Source organism: Lonchura striata, chromosome 2 (genome assembly GCF_046129695.1).
Source record: "Lonchura striata isolate bLonStr1 chromosome 2, bLonStr1.mat, whole genome shotgun sequence".
Classification (NCBI taxonomy): domain Eukaryota; kingdom Metazoa; phylum Chordata; class Aves; order Passeriformes; family Estrildidae; genus Lonchura; species Lonchura striata.
The window spans coordinates 34,815,234-34,829,857 of NC_134604.1; the positions used below are offsets into that span (position 1 = coordinate 34,815,234).

At 40.9% G+C, this 14,624-nt stretch overlaps 1 protein-coding gene across 3 annotated transcripts; it reads left to right on the forward strand.

The window, feature by feature from the left end:
* The first annotated feature begins 244 nt into the window (after positions 1 to 244).
* HIKESHI (heat shock protein nuclear import factor hikeshi) lies at positions 245 to 9,814 on the forward strand. 3 transcript variants are annotated; one of them, XM_021536210.2, is made up of 6 exons: positions 245 to 354; positions 694 to 802; positions 1,058 to 1,295; positions 4,915 to 5,066; positions 7,536 to 7,654; positions 9,452 to 9,814. In XM_021536210.2, exons 3-6 carry the CDS (start codon positions 1,145 to 1,147, stop codon positions 9,504 to 9,506), a joined length of 477 nt encoding a protein of 158 aa, XP_021391885.1. In that variant the 5' UTR covers positions 245 to 354; positions 694 to 802; positions 1,058 to 1,144; the 3' UTR covers positions 9,507 to 9,814. The 3 variants fall into 3 exon arrangements, with proteins under 3 accessions (XP_021391885.1, XP_021391884.1, XP_021391886.1); XM_021536211.3 differs by lacking the exon at positions 245 to 354 and adding an exon at positions 458 to 607; XM_021536209.2 differs by lacking the exon at positions 694 to 802.
* Positions 9,815 to 14,624: the final 4,810 nt, after the last annotated feature.

Genomic DNA, 14,624 nt, shown 5'->3' on the forward strand with positions numbered 1-14,624 from the left:
TAAAGCACAAGGGGAGAAGGATCTGCGGTGCTTTTGCTGAGCGCACCCCTGCCCACAGCCCCCGGGGCAGCGGCACGGCTGCCATGGGGCTCTGCCAGGCGGCGTCGCGGAAGAACTACATCTCCCGTCATGCTCCACCCCGAACCACCCACACTGCCTGCGCGCGGCCGCGCGTTGCACCGCGGGAGTTGTAGTCCGCGGCGGCGGCGCCGCGGAAGTGACTCGGCAGTGCCGGGGTGAGCGGGGCGTGCTGACTTTCCGGGGACGGCGCCCATGGAGGCTCGGCAGTAGCGAGGCGTCTGAGGGGGTTCGCCGGCCGCCGCCATGTTCGGCTGCCTGGTGGCGGGCAGGCTGGTGAGCGCTGCCCGGGCCCGGGCGGGGCCCTCAACCCGCTCGGGGGCGGGGTGGAGCTGCCGCAGGGCCCCCGGCCCAGGCCGGGCCCGCCTGCCCGGCCGGCTCCCCGCAGGCTGCTGCCGTGTCCAGCGCCCTTGCCGGGAGGCGCTTGCCATCCCCCCGGCGATGTTGTCTCCTCAGAGACAAGCTGGGAGCTTAAAAGACGCTTTTTAAGGCTAGATTGTGCCTTGGCTGCAAGGATGTGGCATCTCGGGTAAAGAGGAGGGTATCTTTTGCTCTGGCATTCAGCCATCCTTCTGCTGCCTTTCTCAAGGTCTATTGTATTTCCTATGTGAACAGGTTTCCATGATCCTGGGGTTGTGCCAGCCAGGTGGTCAACAGCCACTTCTTAGTGACTTGGCAACCTCTTCTGCACCCTACTTTCCTCCTACGCACATGGGGAGCGAAGGTATTCTGATCCTGTAGTCCCGGGTGGGATATGTGTTCAGTGCAGGTAGAACAAGACTGTTGTGTCTTTCTGGTAATATTTTTTGCAGTTGTTCTTCTGCTGTGTTTGACTTCTATCTGGCTATTTGCTCTTTAGGCTAGTACGTTCCTCACTTTTTGTTATGTACCACTTTAGGTGTATTTCTGTGAAAGGAAATTCGCAGACAGATGAAGATGAAAAACATGTTAATACTAATAAAGATTTTGTTTTCTTTAGGTACAAGCTGCACCCCAGCAAGTGGCTGAAGACAAATTTGTATTTGATTTACCAGACTATGAAAACATCAACCATGTAGTGGTCTTCATGCTGGGAACTATACCATTTCCAGATGGAATGGGAGGATCTGTCTATTTTTGTTACCCAGACCAGAGTGGGATGGCAGTGTGGCAGCTGCTGGGGTTTGTCACTAATGAGAAGCCAAGTGCCATCTTCAAAATTTCTGGTCTGAAATCTGGTAAGGCTGGTAGAACATAGCAATTGGTGTAACAGATGCGTTCCTGAATGCATAAGGGATAGATGTGTGAAGGTTGCTTTGAACAAAAAGCTACTTAAAAAGGCATCACACTCTGTTTTCAGATAGTGTTGAGCAGATGCACTAGAAGCAGCCTGTCATTGTCATGGAAGTCTGTGTGTTACTGTTCCTTGTGAAATTTCACTCTCATCATCTTTTGTGTGTGGTGTTGATCTGGAAATTCTTCTAAGCAGACTTGATGTGTTTTTGTCCTCTGCATAGAGGAAAAATGATCCTGTAAATTCCCTACCATGTTTTTATGTGTTTGTCTAGACATGCCAGCAGCATTTTCTTTCAGCTTCCTCTGCTACGTGCTTGTACTCTTTGTAGCACAGACAGGTTTTGCAGGGAGTAGAGCCTGGCAGTGATTTCTGGTGCTACCCAGCCAGGGGCAGTTGCTCTGCAGAATTGTCCACAGAGGGTGTCCTCATTGGAAAGCAGCTTTCCAAATGTTTTAGTAATTTTCACACACTGAGTAGGGTGTGTGTGTATGTCTCTGTGTGCGTGTGGTTTCCTGAATACGAGGGGTGTGCTGTGTGCATTATAAAAATGATGAGGCATTCCAATGGCACACCTTTTTTGTATAAAAGGGACAGATACATCAGTCAAGCAGCTTAAAATGTTACAGTGATGAAGTAGTACACATCTTTTGTAGGCTTAGATGTAGTCTACATCTTCAGCTTGAATCTCTGTTGAATTCAGCATTGAGGTTGCTCTGCTAAAATATATTAATTCATAATATGGCATGCTTTCTTTTAGGTCAGTCCTGGATATGGCAGTATGCTTGAGATATGGGCTTTTGATCTGCAGAGCAAAATTAATTCTAATCATACACATTCCTCAAAAAATTGGGCTTTTTTCAGAAGAGGGAGCACCTGCAGGAAGTGTTTGGGGCTTTTGTGTATCCCAAAGCTGTGTGGTTAATGTAACCTAAAGCATATCACCAGGGTTTTTGGCTTATGTTTCTCATATTTGAAAGACTCACTGGTATGTGCTCTCACTTTGGAGGAAGGTGCATTTTCAGATGCTTTTTGCATGATTAGCCATAGTTTCCCTGTAAGGGCTGCTCTCAGGGAAGAACTTGGTGACATAGTGCCGTGGGGCACTGCTGTGCTTGATTTGAGGAGCAGAGAGCTCTGCCATTCCCATTGTCTGCAGCTTAGCTCTGATTATGGACTCAGTCTAAGCTACACAATCTAAGTTTCCATGGCCATAAACGATTTTAAGATGGAGAAGATTACATAACAGAGAGCTGGAATCATTAAGAGACATTGCTGATACTTGAACTCTGCATTCTGGGTTTAATACCTGGTTGAGAGGACTAAAGGTGTGTCCCTGTCAGCTCCCTGGGAAGCAGTGGTTGTAGCAGAGTTTCATTCATTTGTGCATAAAGAAGGGGCTTAGAAATGCTCCATGCCTTGCAATTGTAAAGTTTTTTGGTTTTCAGTTGTACCTGAAGGTGTAGAAGTAGAAAACGACTTTGGACTTCTACTTTGCACCCTTACTGGAAGTATGTTCACAAGTGAGGTAAGAGTTACAGCAGAGCCTTTTCCATGACAGACTCTTCTGCTGTGATGCTGTTCATGCTCTAATATGATCCCTGCATTTGAGGCCTACACATGGGTAAGGATTTTATTATGGTTGGGCTGAAAGATAATGAGGGCTCAATCATTGAATTAAAGGTTCAATGAAGGGGAAAAAACTGGTGGAAAAAATACTTTTCTGATAGCAGTTGCTCTGTGGTGATGTAATGTGTTGGAGAGTGTAGGGTCTGAATACAAAAACCTGAGCTTGTATTTCAGTACTGATTAACATTCCCTGCATTTTTAAGGTTTGGAATGCTAATTGCAAGAGCCAAGCATGGAAAACATGGAGTGTATTTCTCTTGGTGTAAGGATGGCAATGGATGAGTTTATTTCACACTTTTAGGCAGACATATTTCCAAGGCTGTGGTTTTATGGGAGTTTATGGAAAGTGACTAGAATGGATGTGTTTTGTTGTATGTATCATGACTGGCTAAGGTAATCATACATTGAAACAGAGCCTGTTGCTTGAAGATGTTGCATTTTTATTCAAATGTCAGTTTCTCAGGTGAAGAGGTCACAAGATGCAAAGCTTGTAGCAGCTCTGTTGCTGTTGGGACTTTTAATAATGAACTTGATACTTGGTTTCTGATAGCTTGTATCAAACAAGCATCGAACAGCAAATGTGAGATCATACAGCAATTAAATGGCGTTTCTCAGAAAAGGTTCTAAATAGCATTTCAGGAGATGAGCTCTCTTCTTACTTACTTTGTGTTAAAGTAACATTTTAATAGGAGTACTTTACTCATAAGGTAACACTGCATTGCAGTTTTAGGATATGGAGTGAGGAGTAGCACTTCAATTGAAAAGGATGCTGAGTTTGTGAGTTCTTTCTATATAGGTTGTCTGTTTGCTTCTTTGTGCCTTGTGTCTCTGCAGAGGAATGGTCAAGTTCCTGAGGTCTTCGGTCTTGATCTCAGTTCTACTTGTCAGATTGTTTTTGCTGGCTGAGTTTTTGACTAAGCAATACAGTGCTTTTGATGTCCATTAGCCTTTCTTGCAGCTCAAAATAGTGCTGACTGGTCTGCAGGACAGCTCTTGATTAGCTTTGCTTTCTCCTGCTAGTAAGGGGCCAGAGAGTGCTGCAGAAGCATTGCCTGTGTGTTAAGAGGGTACTTGACTTTTGTGTTCCCACAAAGGTGCAGCATTAGTGTTTGTTTACTGATAGCAGTGTGGTCCCACAGACCTTTTCCAGTATTTTCCTTTAGAGGTGCTGACAGAAGAGTACATGATTTAAGTGACTCTGAGTGTTTGTCCTTGTTTGCAGAGACCTTGGCTGAAGCTAGGACTGAAAGTATGGATTGAGAAAGGTCAGAAGTGAGGGCAGAGGGTTGGGATGATGCCTGTGTTTGTGGCATGCGGTTTGGGGATGGTTCCTGTTTTCTTTGTGGTACTTGAAAAGTCAGAGGCCTTTCTGTTCCATGACTATTTCTTTGACCTTTGCTGCTTTTGGTGGGTTTTAGCAGTTTGGATGAGATCTAAGGCTGCCCAGCTCTTGCTGAGTCAGAGGGATCAAAACCAGTGCTGTCTACTGTTTCAGAGCAGTCTCACTAGAACCTGCCTTTAATGAGTGAATCAAACAACTGCAGCAGTGCTGCATATTTCCTGTTTATCTGCAATTGCCAAAATGTGAATTAAAAGCTTGGCTCCTGTAGAGAAAGTTCTGCTGTCTTTCACTCACTGATCATATTCCCTCTTGAATCCCTTTACTTCATAGGGAGCTGTAAAGTCATGTTTTTGTGTTTTTTTAAATTTCCTAATGATCTGTTGTGCTTTTTAAATGTACCAGTCACACTGTTCCATCTGTTGTGCTTGTGTGTACTTTTGCTTGGACTGTGGTTTTTCTGTATTTCCTGGGATAGGGAGATCCCTCTGGTGGGAGCTGGGGAATACCTTCTACAGGAGAAACACGGTGGTTGAAGTTACACAGCTTTTACGTGTGTGCCAAACCTAACGTGTGCTGTTCATGGTGCTTTCAGGGAAGGGAAGTCAGCATCCCTTTGGTGCCATGAACCTCCCACAGACACCAACAGTGGCTCAGATTGGAATCTCAGTGGAACTGCTGGAGACCCTGGCTCAGCAGACTCCTGTTGCAAGTGCTGCTGTGTCATCAGTAGATTCATTCACAGAGGTAGCCTGGACTTTCTGTTTTCAGAAATTCTGTTTCTGTGGAAGTCTCAAGAATTGAGCCTCTGAAGCACTAACTGAGGACTGGTAGGGGATGCTGCTGGGGGTGGCAGTAGGATTGTAAGCAACATAGTAATTGTCAAATCATTTGGTTGGATGCTTTGATACTATGAAATTGCTATCGTACACTGAAAAACTGTCTCCTGTAAAAGACTGGAATTTGCATCCTCAGTGACATGAGGCCAAGAGATTAACTTTTGTGTCAGTGTCACTAAAATTATTTATGATACTTCTTATAGGAGCAGCTATGACTAAATACATGTAAGAGAGTGGATCTTTGGTGATTTGTAGGTGCTGAAATTTCAGTATGTAGTCAAAAATCACTCACAAGGCAAATGTGGACATGGATGCAGAGAGATATTAAGATGTACCACTTTCCCTGGAGAAATCCTTCTGATGTAGTTCTTCAAAACTACCAAATTATGTCCTTTCCCACAGAAAAATGTTTGTTTTTCCCCAGTGCCTTTGCAGTGGATCAGGCCTTGGGCTACAATATATGCCATTTTTTAACCCAGCCTGTCCATTAGTTTGAACCTCTGGAAATCCTCAGCCAGCTCTGGCAGTTAGTTGGCAGTCTGACAGCAGTTCAAGGCAAGCTAGACCTGCACAGCGGGTCTTGATTTCCCTAATGGCTCTGGCATTTTCTTTTAACATTTCAGTAGTTGGTGAGGCTTTTGTTCAGGCCTTTTTTACCTTTTGACTTTCTTTCCTGGTGCTTGATGAGTGAGACTGGTAATTGTACAGTAATTTTGATACTGTGGCTGATGTTCTTTAGCAGTTTATACACATTGTAGCTCCAAATAGGTAATGTTTCTTTCAGAAAGTTACCATGACTAGGAGTTGACCAACAGCTATTTTTGTATAGTACAGTTAATTGAGCTTTTCTGGAGTTGTTAGGGGCTAAGTACACCTAAATAATATTTCTGATTCCATCAATGTTCATTTTAGCAGTAGTAGTTATGAGGAATAACATACCACATCAGGTCATTTGCAAGAGGGCTCATGGATTTTTCTGGCAATAGTATTTAAAGAAAAAAAAAAAACCCATCTCATGATTCCATAATGTTTTTACAAATGTTATTCTCAGTTAAGTGAATTTTTCTGTTAAAAAAAGATCAGCATCTAACTCTGAACATATTAACTGAAAAATGTAATTGCCTTCAAGGAATGCAGTTGACCCAAAAGGTGAAGTACTACTTACTCCTACAGAGAAAATGTGTGAGGTCAAAGTGGAAGGAAACCTTTTAGGGAGCAGATTGCAGAGGAAGGGCATATATGACTGGGAGCATATTTGTGAATAATGGATAGCTTTCATTTAATTTCTGACACCAGCTCTTTGGAACTGCTGCATTATAGTAATAAAAGTATTTTTTAGTGGCAAAATCATCTGTTGGTACCTAACTGAAGAAATTACTCTCCTATTACATTTTTAGTAAGTTTTATGAAGATTTATGATTGAATATATCTTTATGTGTATAAACGTATATAAAAAAGAAGTAGGACAAAACCATAGAGTTCTGCATGTGAGTGAGATGAGCCTGCGGGTGGGGTTCTGGGATATGATTTCTGCTCCTTTTGTCAGAGGGGAGTACAAGACTGCATTTATTAATTCAGGCTTTGTTTTCCTGTATCATATCACTGTCTATGAGATTTTCCATATGAAAATTCCTTGTTCTCCCATCAAAACAAAGCATAATCTTTTTTTTTAATAGAGAAAATAAGGAGTTACTGTAGACTTGTATATTTGTAGACTGGCTGGGAATGTCCTACAGCCTCATCCTCTGCACACTGGCCTTGCTATTTCTTGGCCTCTCTTTCACTCTTTTCTTTCCTAGTCCTATAGTTTAGGAGTGCCCTGTGCATCCTTTAGGTGTTTTCCCCACAAGATCTTGTAGTAGAAGATGCCAGGACAGCAGCCCTTCTTAGGCGAGTGCTAAAGGAAATTGTCTTGTCACTGGAGTCTGATGACCTGTAAATATATTGCAGACCTTTCCAATCGTTTAACAAGTGTTTTTCTGGGAGCTGGAATGGCAGCTTTGGCCCAGTATGGAGTTGTTCTGATTATTCAATTTGGAGGAGAGGGACAGCTTTTCACACAAACAGCTCTTCTGTTACAAACAGAAAATGTTCTTCCCAAGGCTGTTTGTCCAGCTGGATGAAACTGAGCAGAGAGCAAGTGAAGATTCTTAAAATGATTTCTGAATGCTGAATAGATCTGAGGGCAAGACTTAAGCTTAGGATATTTTGATCATTGTCTCTGGACCTACTACATCCACTTTCCCACTGTGTTTTAGATGACAATGTTAATATTACTTCATTCATGTAGGAGCTGCATATCTGTTAAACTTTTTCACAAAAGTTCAAATTGAAGAAAGAACTTCCTTAAAATATCTTCTTTTTTTTTTTATTTCAGTTCACTCAGAAGATGTTGGATAACTTCTATAACTTTGCTTCCTCGTTTGCTGTTACTCAGGCACAGATGACCCCAAATCCTTCTGAAGCTTTCATTCCTGCAAATGTAGTTCTGAAATGGTAATGGCAGTGATCTCTAGTAACAAATGTGGTTTTTTTCTAGGCATTAGACCATCATTTCTAAGAACTGAACTACTGTCATGGTATTCAGTGAGATGATGCAGAAGTGGTTTAAATTGTTGTTTATTTCTAATATAGAGAGGTCCTGCCCACTGTTTTTGTATTTATTTGTCAGCTTTTTTTTGTTTGTTTGTTTAGTTTGTTTTGTTTTGTTAGAGAAGTGTTATGCAACCAGTGAAACTTTTTTGGTTCTAAAAAGGTTGCCTTTGACATATGTACATTTGCACTGTGTTGCTGATAATGCAAATGCTCTGGAGCTGTGGGAAGACAGAGCATACTGATACCTGTCAATTTATGCTTATTTGTTTTATTTGGTCTCTTCCTAGACATAGTTCCAGCATAGTTGCCTTGCTTAAGAATATGTGAGAGGTGATGAAATCATGTTACTAGTTGACCTGGTTCTGTCACCAAAATCCTTGAGTATAAATACACAAGTCCCTCTGGGAGTTGTTTTCCAGGGACTGGTTTAATAACTGTCTGGGGATAGCCTGTGTAGTCTGGAGATAAATTGTGAACTGCAGGTAATTCTTGAGGTTATCTGAAAATGTCTTTCCTATCAGTTTGGCCTTATTTATTTAGCCTCTGCAGTATTAACCGAAGCCCTATTTAAATCAGTGTTTGAGACAATCTGAATACAGTTTTATCATTAGTAAGATCTCATGAATATGCAAGCAGTTGATTAGAGACATATGTATTGTCTGGGAGTGTAATTTGTTGCAGATGCCTTGTGTTTAGAAGGTAACTACAGACTCCATGAACTGTATGTGGGTAGGGTCTGTGATGTGACTGGTCAGTGCCTGGGTGAGGCTGAATGGGTTTTAAACCAAGACCTTCAGTCTTTCCTCACTTAAGCTGGGCTGTGAACTATGAGGTGTAGGATACTATTTTGTGGTTTCCTTTGTTTCATTGCCAGTACCTTTTGATTCCTTACATTTTGGGTTCGCGAGGATTAAAAGCGGGGGGTTTAACTTTTGTGGCTCAAAGCCTATAGGCTTCTCTATTATTTTTTCTTGTAGAAAGGCACAGAAATTGTGTATTTTGCCTATTTCTTCACTCTGTGTCAACAATGAATTCTGATGCTGTTTGTTTATGGTTTGCTTGGTTTTGTGAGTATGGAAAGTGAAATTAGGACAGCATGTGTGCATACATGTTTACATTATATGTTAGAGAATTACATTTTCCTATTTGATTTTACTAAAACATTACCAGCCAGCCTCAGATTTATACATTCATTCATGATTTTCTAGCCCAAAAATGTTATGCATAAAACAGTAATTTATAATTCATGGACTTGTTTAGGTTGGGACAGACCTTTAAGATGGAGTCCAACCATTCACCTCCTGCTGCCAGGTGCACCACAAACCCAGGGCCAATAAAACATGTTCACATGTCTTTTAAATACCACCAAGGACAGTGACTCCACCAGTTCCAGTGTTTGACAACCCCTTCAGTGAAGAAAATTTTCCACATGTTCAATCTAAATTAACTTACAATTTTATTAAGCTTGAATGAGTCTCTTCTGGGATACTGGTTTAACAGAATTCATCTTGGTGAAATACACAAGTCTAACTGCAAATATTCTAGATATGCAAATTGATTTGGGATTTACTGATTTCCTGGTGTGCAGTAAATGTAATTTATCATGCTCTCTGCATAGACTAAATTATTTGTACCCTTTTTAAAAACACAATTTTATATGCAGCAGCTGTTATTTTTGTTTTATTTTTATTTTTCTAGGTATGAAAACTTCCAGAGACGTCTGACACAGAACCCTCTCTTTTGGAAAACATAAGTTTAAATTCTCGCATTTTGAGTTCTTTCTAGAGTGTTACCTGAAAGATGCATCAAGTAACTCTACTGAAGATTTCTGGGGGGGAGGAGGGGAAAAACCCAAACAACGATTAGTCTAAATAGACAAACTAGTAACTTTTATATTACTCTTGAACAGTATTTAAAATTAAAATCAATGAAAATTACTAGTCTGCATGTTGGTTTATTTAATTTAAATGCTTGGCTGCAACAAGAAATCAATGTTCCATGTAGAAATATTTATTTGAAACTGCATTTAAAGTGGAAAAAATTACAAGATGAAAAATGGCAGCACTGTGTCATACTTGTGTGGTGCTTTGGGGTATTGTACACAAACTGAATGCGGACTTTTCCTTCTTACCTCATTTCAAGGGTAATCGGGCAACTGCAAATATGCTGATGGTTTTCCTGCTTGTACTTGCACTGTAAGTTCTCCCATTTTGTGGACAACCAATATCCCTGTCCCCAGCTCATATAAAAGGTACAGGAGTATTTTCCTCTTTGGCAGTAAGACACTATTGAGCTTAATCTTGGAGTACCTGTCTTTAACTTTTCCTATATGAAAGTGAAATGAAGAGGAATCTTTGGGAACTTTGGCTGTGCTAGAAGAATTATTCCCAGTAATAAGAAAGTAAAATCTTGTTTCTCTTAGAAACAGATGTGGGGTGTCTGATAATGCTGTCTAGGTTACTGGCACCAAAGGCTGTCACATTTGCTCATAAATCCATAGGACTTTGGGGTGGTCTGAGTGGCTCTCATGACAAATGCAGTTTCTGCTGGTGTGATGGCTTTGGCCATATGTGCCTAGGTATCTCATAGATAAGCTCCAGCTGGCCCTTCTGTTCACTAGATTAGCTTGCTCAGAAGTACTATTTTTAACAATAGATCTTGCTTTTTAAAGTTACTTTCTGTAATGAAGGACTGAGACTTGTTCCCAAACCACTGGCATGATAAGTTTTTACTAGTTTCATTGACTGGGGAATTAAGCCTTTAAGGAGTCCTTTATCAAGCAAAGTCAGCCTTAGGTACACTTATCCTGAGAACAGAAACTCAGTTCTTTGAACGTGCTCAATGACACCCTATGTCATTTCTGCCTCAGCTCAAAATGGACTTTTCCCTTGCATAAAAGCAGAGGGACTCAAAGAATAAAAGGAATGAGCTCAACCTGGGACCCAGAAGAGGAAGCAAACAGACTAATGAAACCCAGGAAAACTGTTGCAAGAACAGCTTTTGAAAAGTTAAACTAATTCTCTCCCAGGTAATTTATGGAACAAGGCTCAGGGTTATTTCCTGGAAGCCATGGCACAGACCCAAGCCCTGAAAAATTTGGGTTGCCTGCTTGACTAGAGGCTTAATTTTCTTAAAGACACATTTGTAGGCCAAATGCTTGTAGAGAAGCAGCAATGAGGGAATTTAGCAGAGGCCCAGGCTGAACTCCCTCATCAGAATGGGTCATTAGGTTCATTCCGTGTGACCTGTCCAATTCTGCTGTAGGATGTTTTTGTCACACAGGTGGCAGATGCCTCACATAGCTGGTGACAAAAATGGATCAGAGGAGACAAGAGGGACCAAATAGAAGTTAGGAGTGGTCATTGCTCAGCTTCTCATACTTCTAAGGAAAGATCTGGCTGCTGTGGAAATGAGTAATTAACACTTCACAAGCCATTGCAAGACATCAGGAATTAAGGACTATGTGTCTACATGATGTAGCAGACTCACTCCATCAGCACAATTTAATTAGCAAAGGAGTGATTTATTTGTAAGAAAAAGAGGTACTATCTACACCTTCCTCATCTGACTGCCCAGAGCTGCCCTCTATGAAATAATCCGCATGTTGCCACTTCTTGTTGCAACTTTCCACGGCCCTCACCATTCAATATGGTTGGTGAAGAGTGAGTCATAGAACCAAAGGTATTTAAACCCAAGGGCCCTGTTTGAGCACAGGCTGTCACTTTTCTGCTCACTCTTCTCTCTTCTAGTTATAACAAGCTACTTCTGTTGTGACCAAAGCTGCATTCTGGTTATTCCAGATGCTGGTGGGATTGTTGTTTGGGCTTCAGGAAGCCAGACATGCCAGACTAGACCTTGTGGGTAGGATCACTAAGTCCAGCATGAGTGCTTTAGCTGCTCTTGCCCCTGCTCCAGCCATTAGGGCTGTAAATGAAAATATGTATTTCTATGGGGTTTGAACAATTCAGTAGTGTAGATTAAGAACTTCTCCCAGTGCTGTAGCCACTGTGGGTTCAGTAGGTGTTGTCTCTGAGCTCACTGAATGTAGCACACATTTGAGAGCATCATTGTAAATTACTTTTCTTTCTTGCTGTGACTGAGCTTACAGATCAGGAACTCACAGAGGGAACAGTCTATCCCCCTTTAGTATCAGTATTTTGCCTTTCACAACTGCTCTGAAATTAAGAACTGATTCATTTCTACAGATGTGGATGGCCAGACTGTGCTTCTCAAGCACAAGTGCTTTTTCTTTCTCAGTTTTGAAGCACAGGATTATGGTGGGTGAGTTTCACTAGCTCTGTGAAATCCTATCATATGATCACTAGTTAGGGTGCTTGAGGAAACAGGCATTCAGTTTGTCTAAGGAAATTGAATTTAAGAAACTCCAGGGTCTTCTAACGTGTCTCCCAACAATACATCTTATCTCAACACTGTGGTTTTAAAATGGGAGAAGAGGATTTTAGAAAAAAATCTGAGGAGAAACAAAGATACATACATTCATCTATTTTGCCTTTAACATATTATATATATATCTATATACACACACATATACTTTTTTTCTCCACACACAAAATACTAAAATTCCTTTCCCCAGGTATAGTCAGAGGTATAAGGTCTATAACAATAACAAGCTCTATGTAATACAAATTATTTTGATCCTCCTACATTTAGAGTAATTTTCCCATTCCTATTTTCTAGATACTAGGGAGTTCATGTTTTAAAGAAAACCTGTATAAAAACCATAAAATCCTGTCTACTGATCACTGGATCAGTAGCTTTGAGGCTAAACATACCCTTCCATGCCAAACTCATAACTGTGACAGGGGCAGATATATTTCTCTCCATTTTGGGGCATTTTCCTAATTGTTTTCCTTTCTAAGGCAACAGGAATTGTTAGTTAGAATGAAAGATTCTTGTCACAATGGCCCTACCTGTTTCTACATCTGCCCTCACCACCATGTCCAGAGAAAAATTTAAAAGTACAGGAAGAAACAAAGCACATATATTGCTGCTGGCTTATACAGAAACAGATGCAAAATTCATAGCAAGTAGTCAAAATTCTAATTATGCATGTGATTTGTTTTATTTGTTTTCTAAAAGTTGCTTCACTTCTTCATTGTAAATATTTTTCTGACACATCTCATGGTGACAGCAAAGAATCTAACCATGTCTATAGCACTTGCAGAGGAAGTTAATTCCTTGATATTTAGCCATGGAATCAGAGCTCCCCAATACAATCAGTGGTGAAACATAAGCATGAAATGTACCAGAGAAAACAAGCACTCCTACCTATACTAGGCAGGGCAAATTTGATCCATATTTGCACTTTTTTTTTTTTTTTTTTGGCTTAACATTAAAAGCCTCAAGAAAAACCTGATTTAAAACTGCATTGTGGCAATGTTCTTTATTCATTCACCACCAGATGGAGCATCACCCCAGGAAACAGGACCATAGTCTGAGAAGAGACTTTTTAAGTGAACCACTGATTTAGCCATCAGGAGCCTGTTTTCTATTCCTACTTCCAGCTGTGGTACAAACCTTGCTGTCTCTGGGCAAAGTCTCTGCCTAAAAGTTGGAACTGTAGTCCAAGACTACCATTTATGCAATATCTAAGTTTCTGAAAGTTGGTAGAATAAGACAGGCCACCAGATACCTCTGTTATATATTCAGCGCTTTTTTTTTTTTTTTTTTTTTAATCTCTTCAGGAAGATACTCAGTGTGCAATAACTCAGGGAATCAGCAACCTTCAAATTTTAGAATGCTCTTAATGCAGAGTTCATAAAGAACAGACCGCTGTAACAACACTTGCAGCCACTGAAACAGTTTTATGACTGTACTGCAGTTACTCATCAGCCTGACTTCACCTCTCCCTCACCTGTCTTGAAATGGGGAACAGGAATCAATTACAGAATTTGCCGAAGAACAGACCTAAAGCTGGCCTGAAGACAATGGAGAAAAGCACATGTTCTTTCAGGCTATTTTTGGTAGGTTTCTCCAATACTAGGGTTAAACTACACTTCTACTGTTGAAAAATTCAGGCACTGGAGCTCTTAAGGTATGTTTCACAAAAGTATATCTTAAAAGGTAAAAAGGTTTTGGAAAATATTAAACTAGTCTTTAAATTCTTTTGCAATGATTATAATTCTAATAGCGCTGTATCTTCCAGAAGACACACAATAATTTTAATCCTTCTCCTTTGTTTTAGTCTAGATCTAGGCAACTGTAGGAAGAAAACACCCTAATAAAATACATAAGTTTCATATTCAGTTAAGCTTTATCAGTCTGCTTGTTGACAGAGACTTTTCCACCCTGATGTCTGTATTTTCAAAATATTATTAATTCTACACACAGATGGGGCTGACTGTTGTAAAGGAGAATTTTTTCTCCCCTTGGCTTGTTACAGCTTACTTACACAAATTCTTCCCTTCATTAACACTGTTCATAAGATTTCAGCTCTATCCTGTTTCTCAGGGCAAAACTGGAACATTTGTCTGCCTTTTAAGAGGACAGTCTTAAGCACATTTGTAAGTTAAAACAGAAGTTAAAGCTGACCCTAACTTTTTTAGGCCTCTTTCCAGTCAAGCACCACCCTTCCTTTCCTTCCTCTTAAACAGAGCAGCTCATTTGTCAGAATGTACCACTTATGTCCCAAAACAACACCCATGGCTGAGAAATCCCTCCTGCTTTTGTATCCCATTTTACTCTCAACTCTGGCCATGGAAAAACACAAAAGACAGTCTAATGCTATGCTACTGTAAAGCATTTGCAAAGGCTATGTGGCACCAGCCTCCAACCCAAGTGTTCTTAGTATAGCTAATTCAATCAAAACTCTTTCCTTGAGGCTGCAGGAAGCCTGAGCACTCCCACTGCC

Excerpts from the sequence above, each read along its gene's own strand:
- HIKESHI (XM_021536209.2), top strand. The coding sequence starts at position 325 with ATGTTCGGCTGCCTGGTGGCGGGCAGGCTG. Across the intron at positions 355-1,057 it reads GCCTGGTGGCGGGCAGGCTG|GTACAAGCTGCACCCCAGCA; the intron begins GTGAGCGCTGCC and ends TGTTTTCTTTAG. Across the intron at positions 5,067-7,535 it reads CAGTAGATTCATTCACAGAG|TTCACTCAGAAGATGTTGGA; the intron begins GTAGCCTGGACT and ends TTTTTATTTCAG.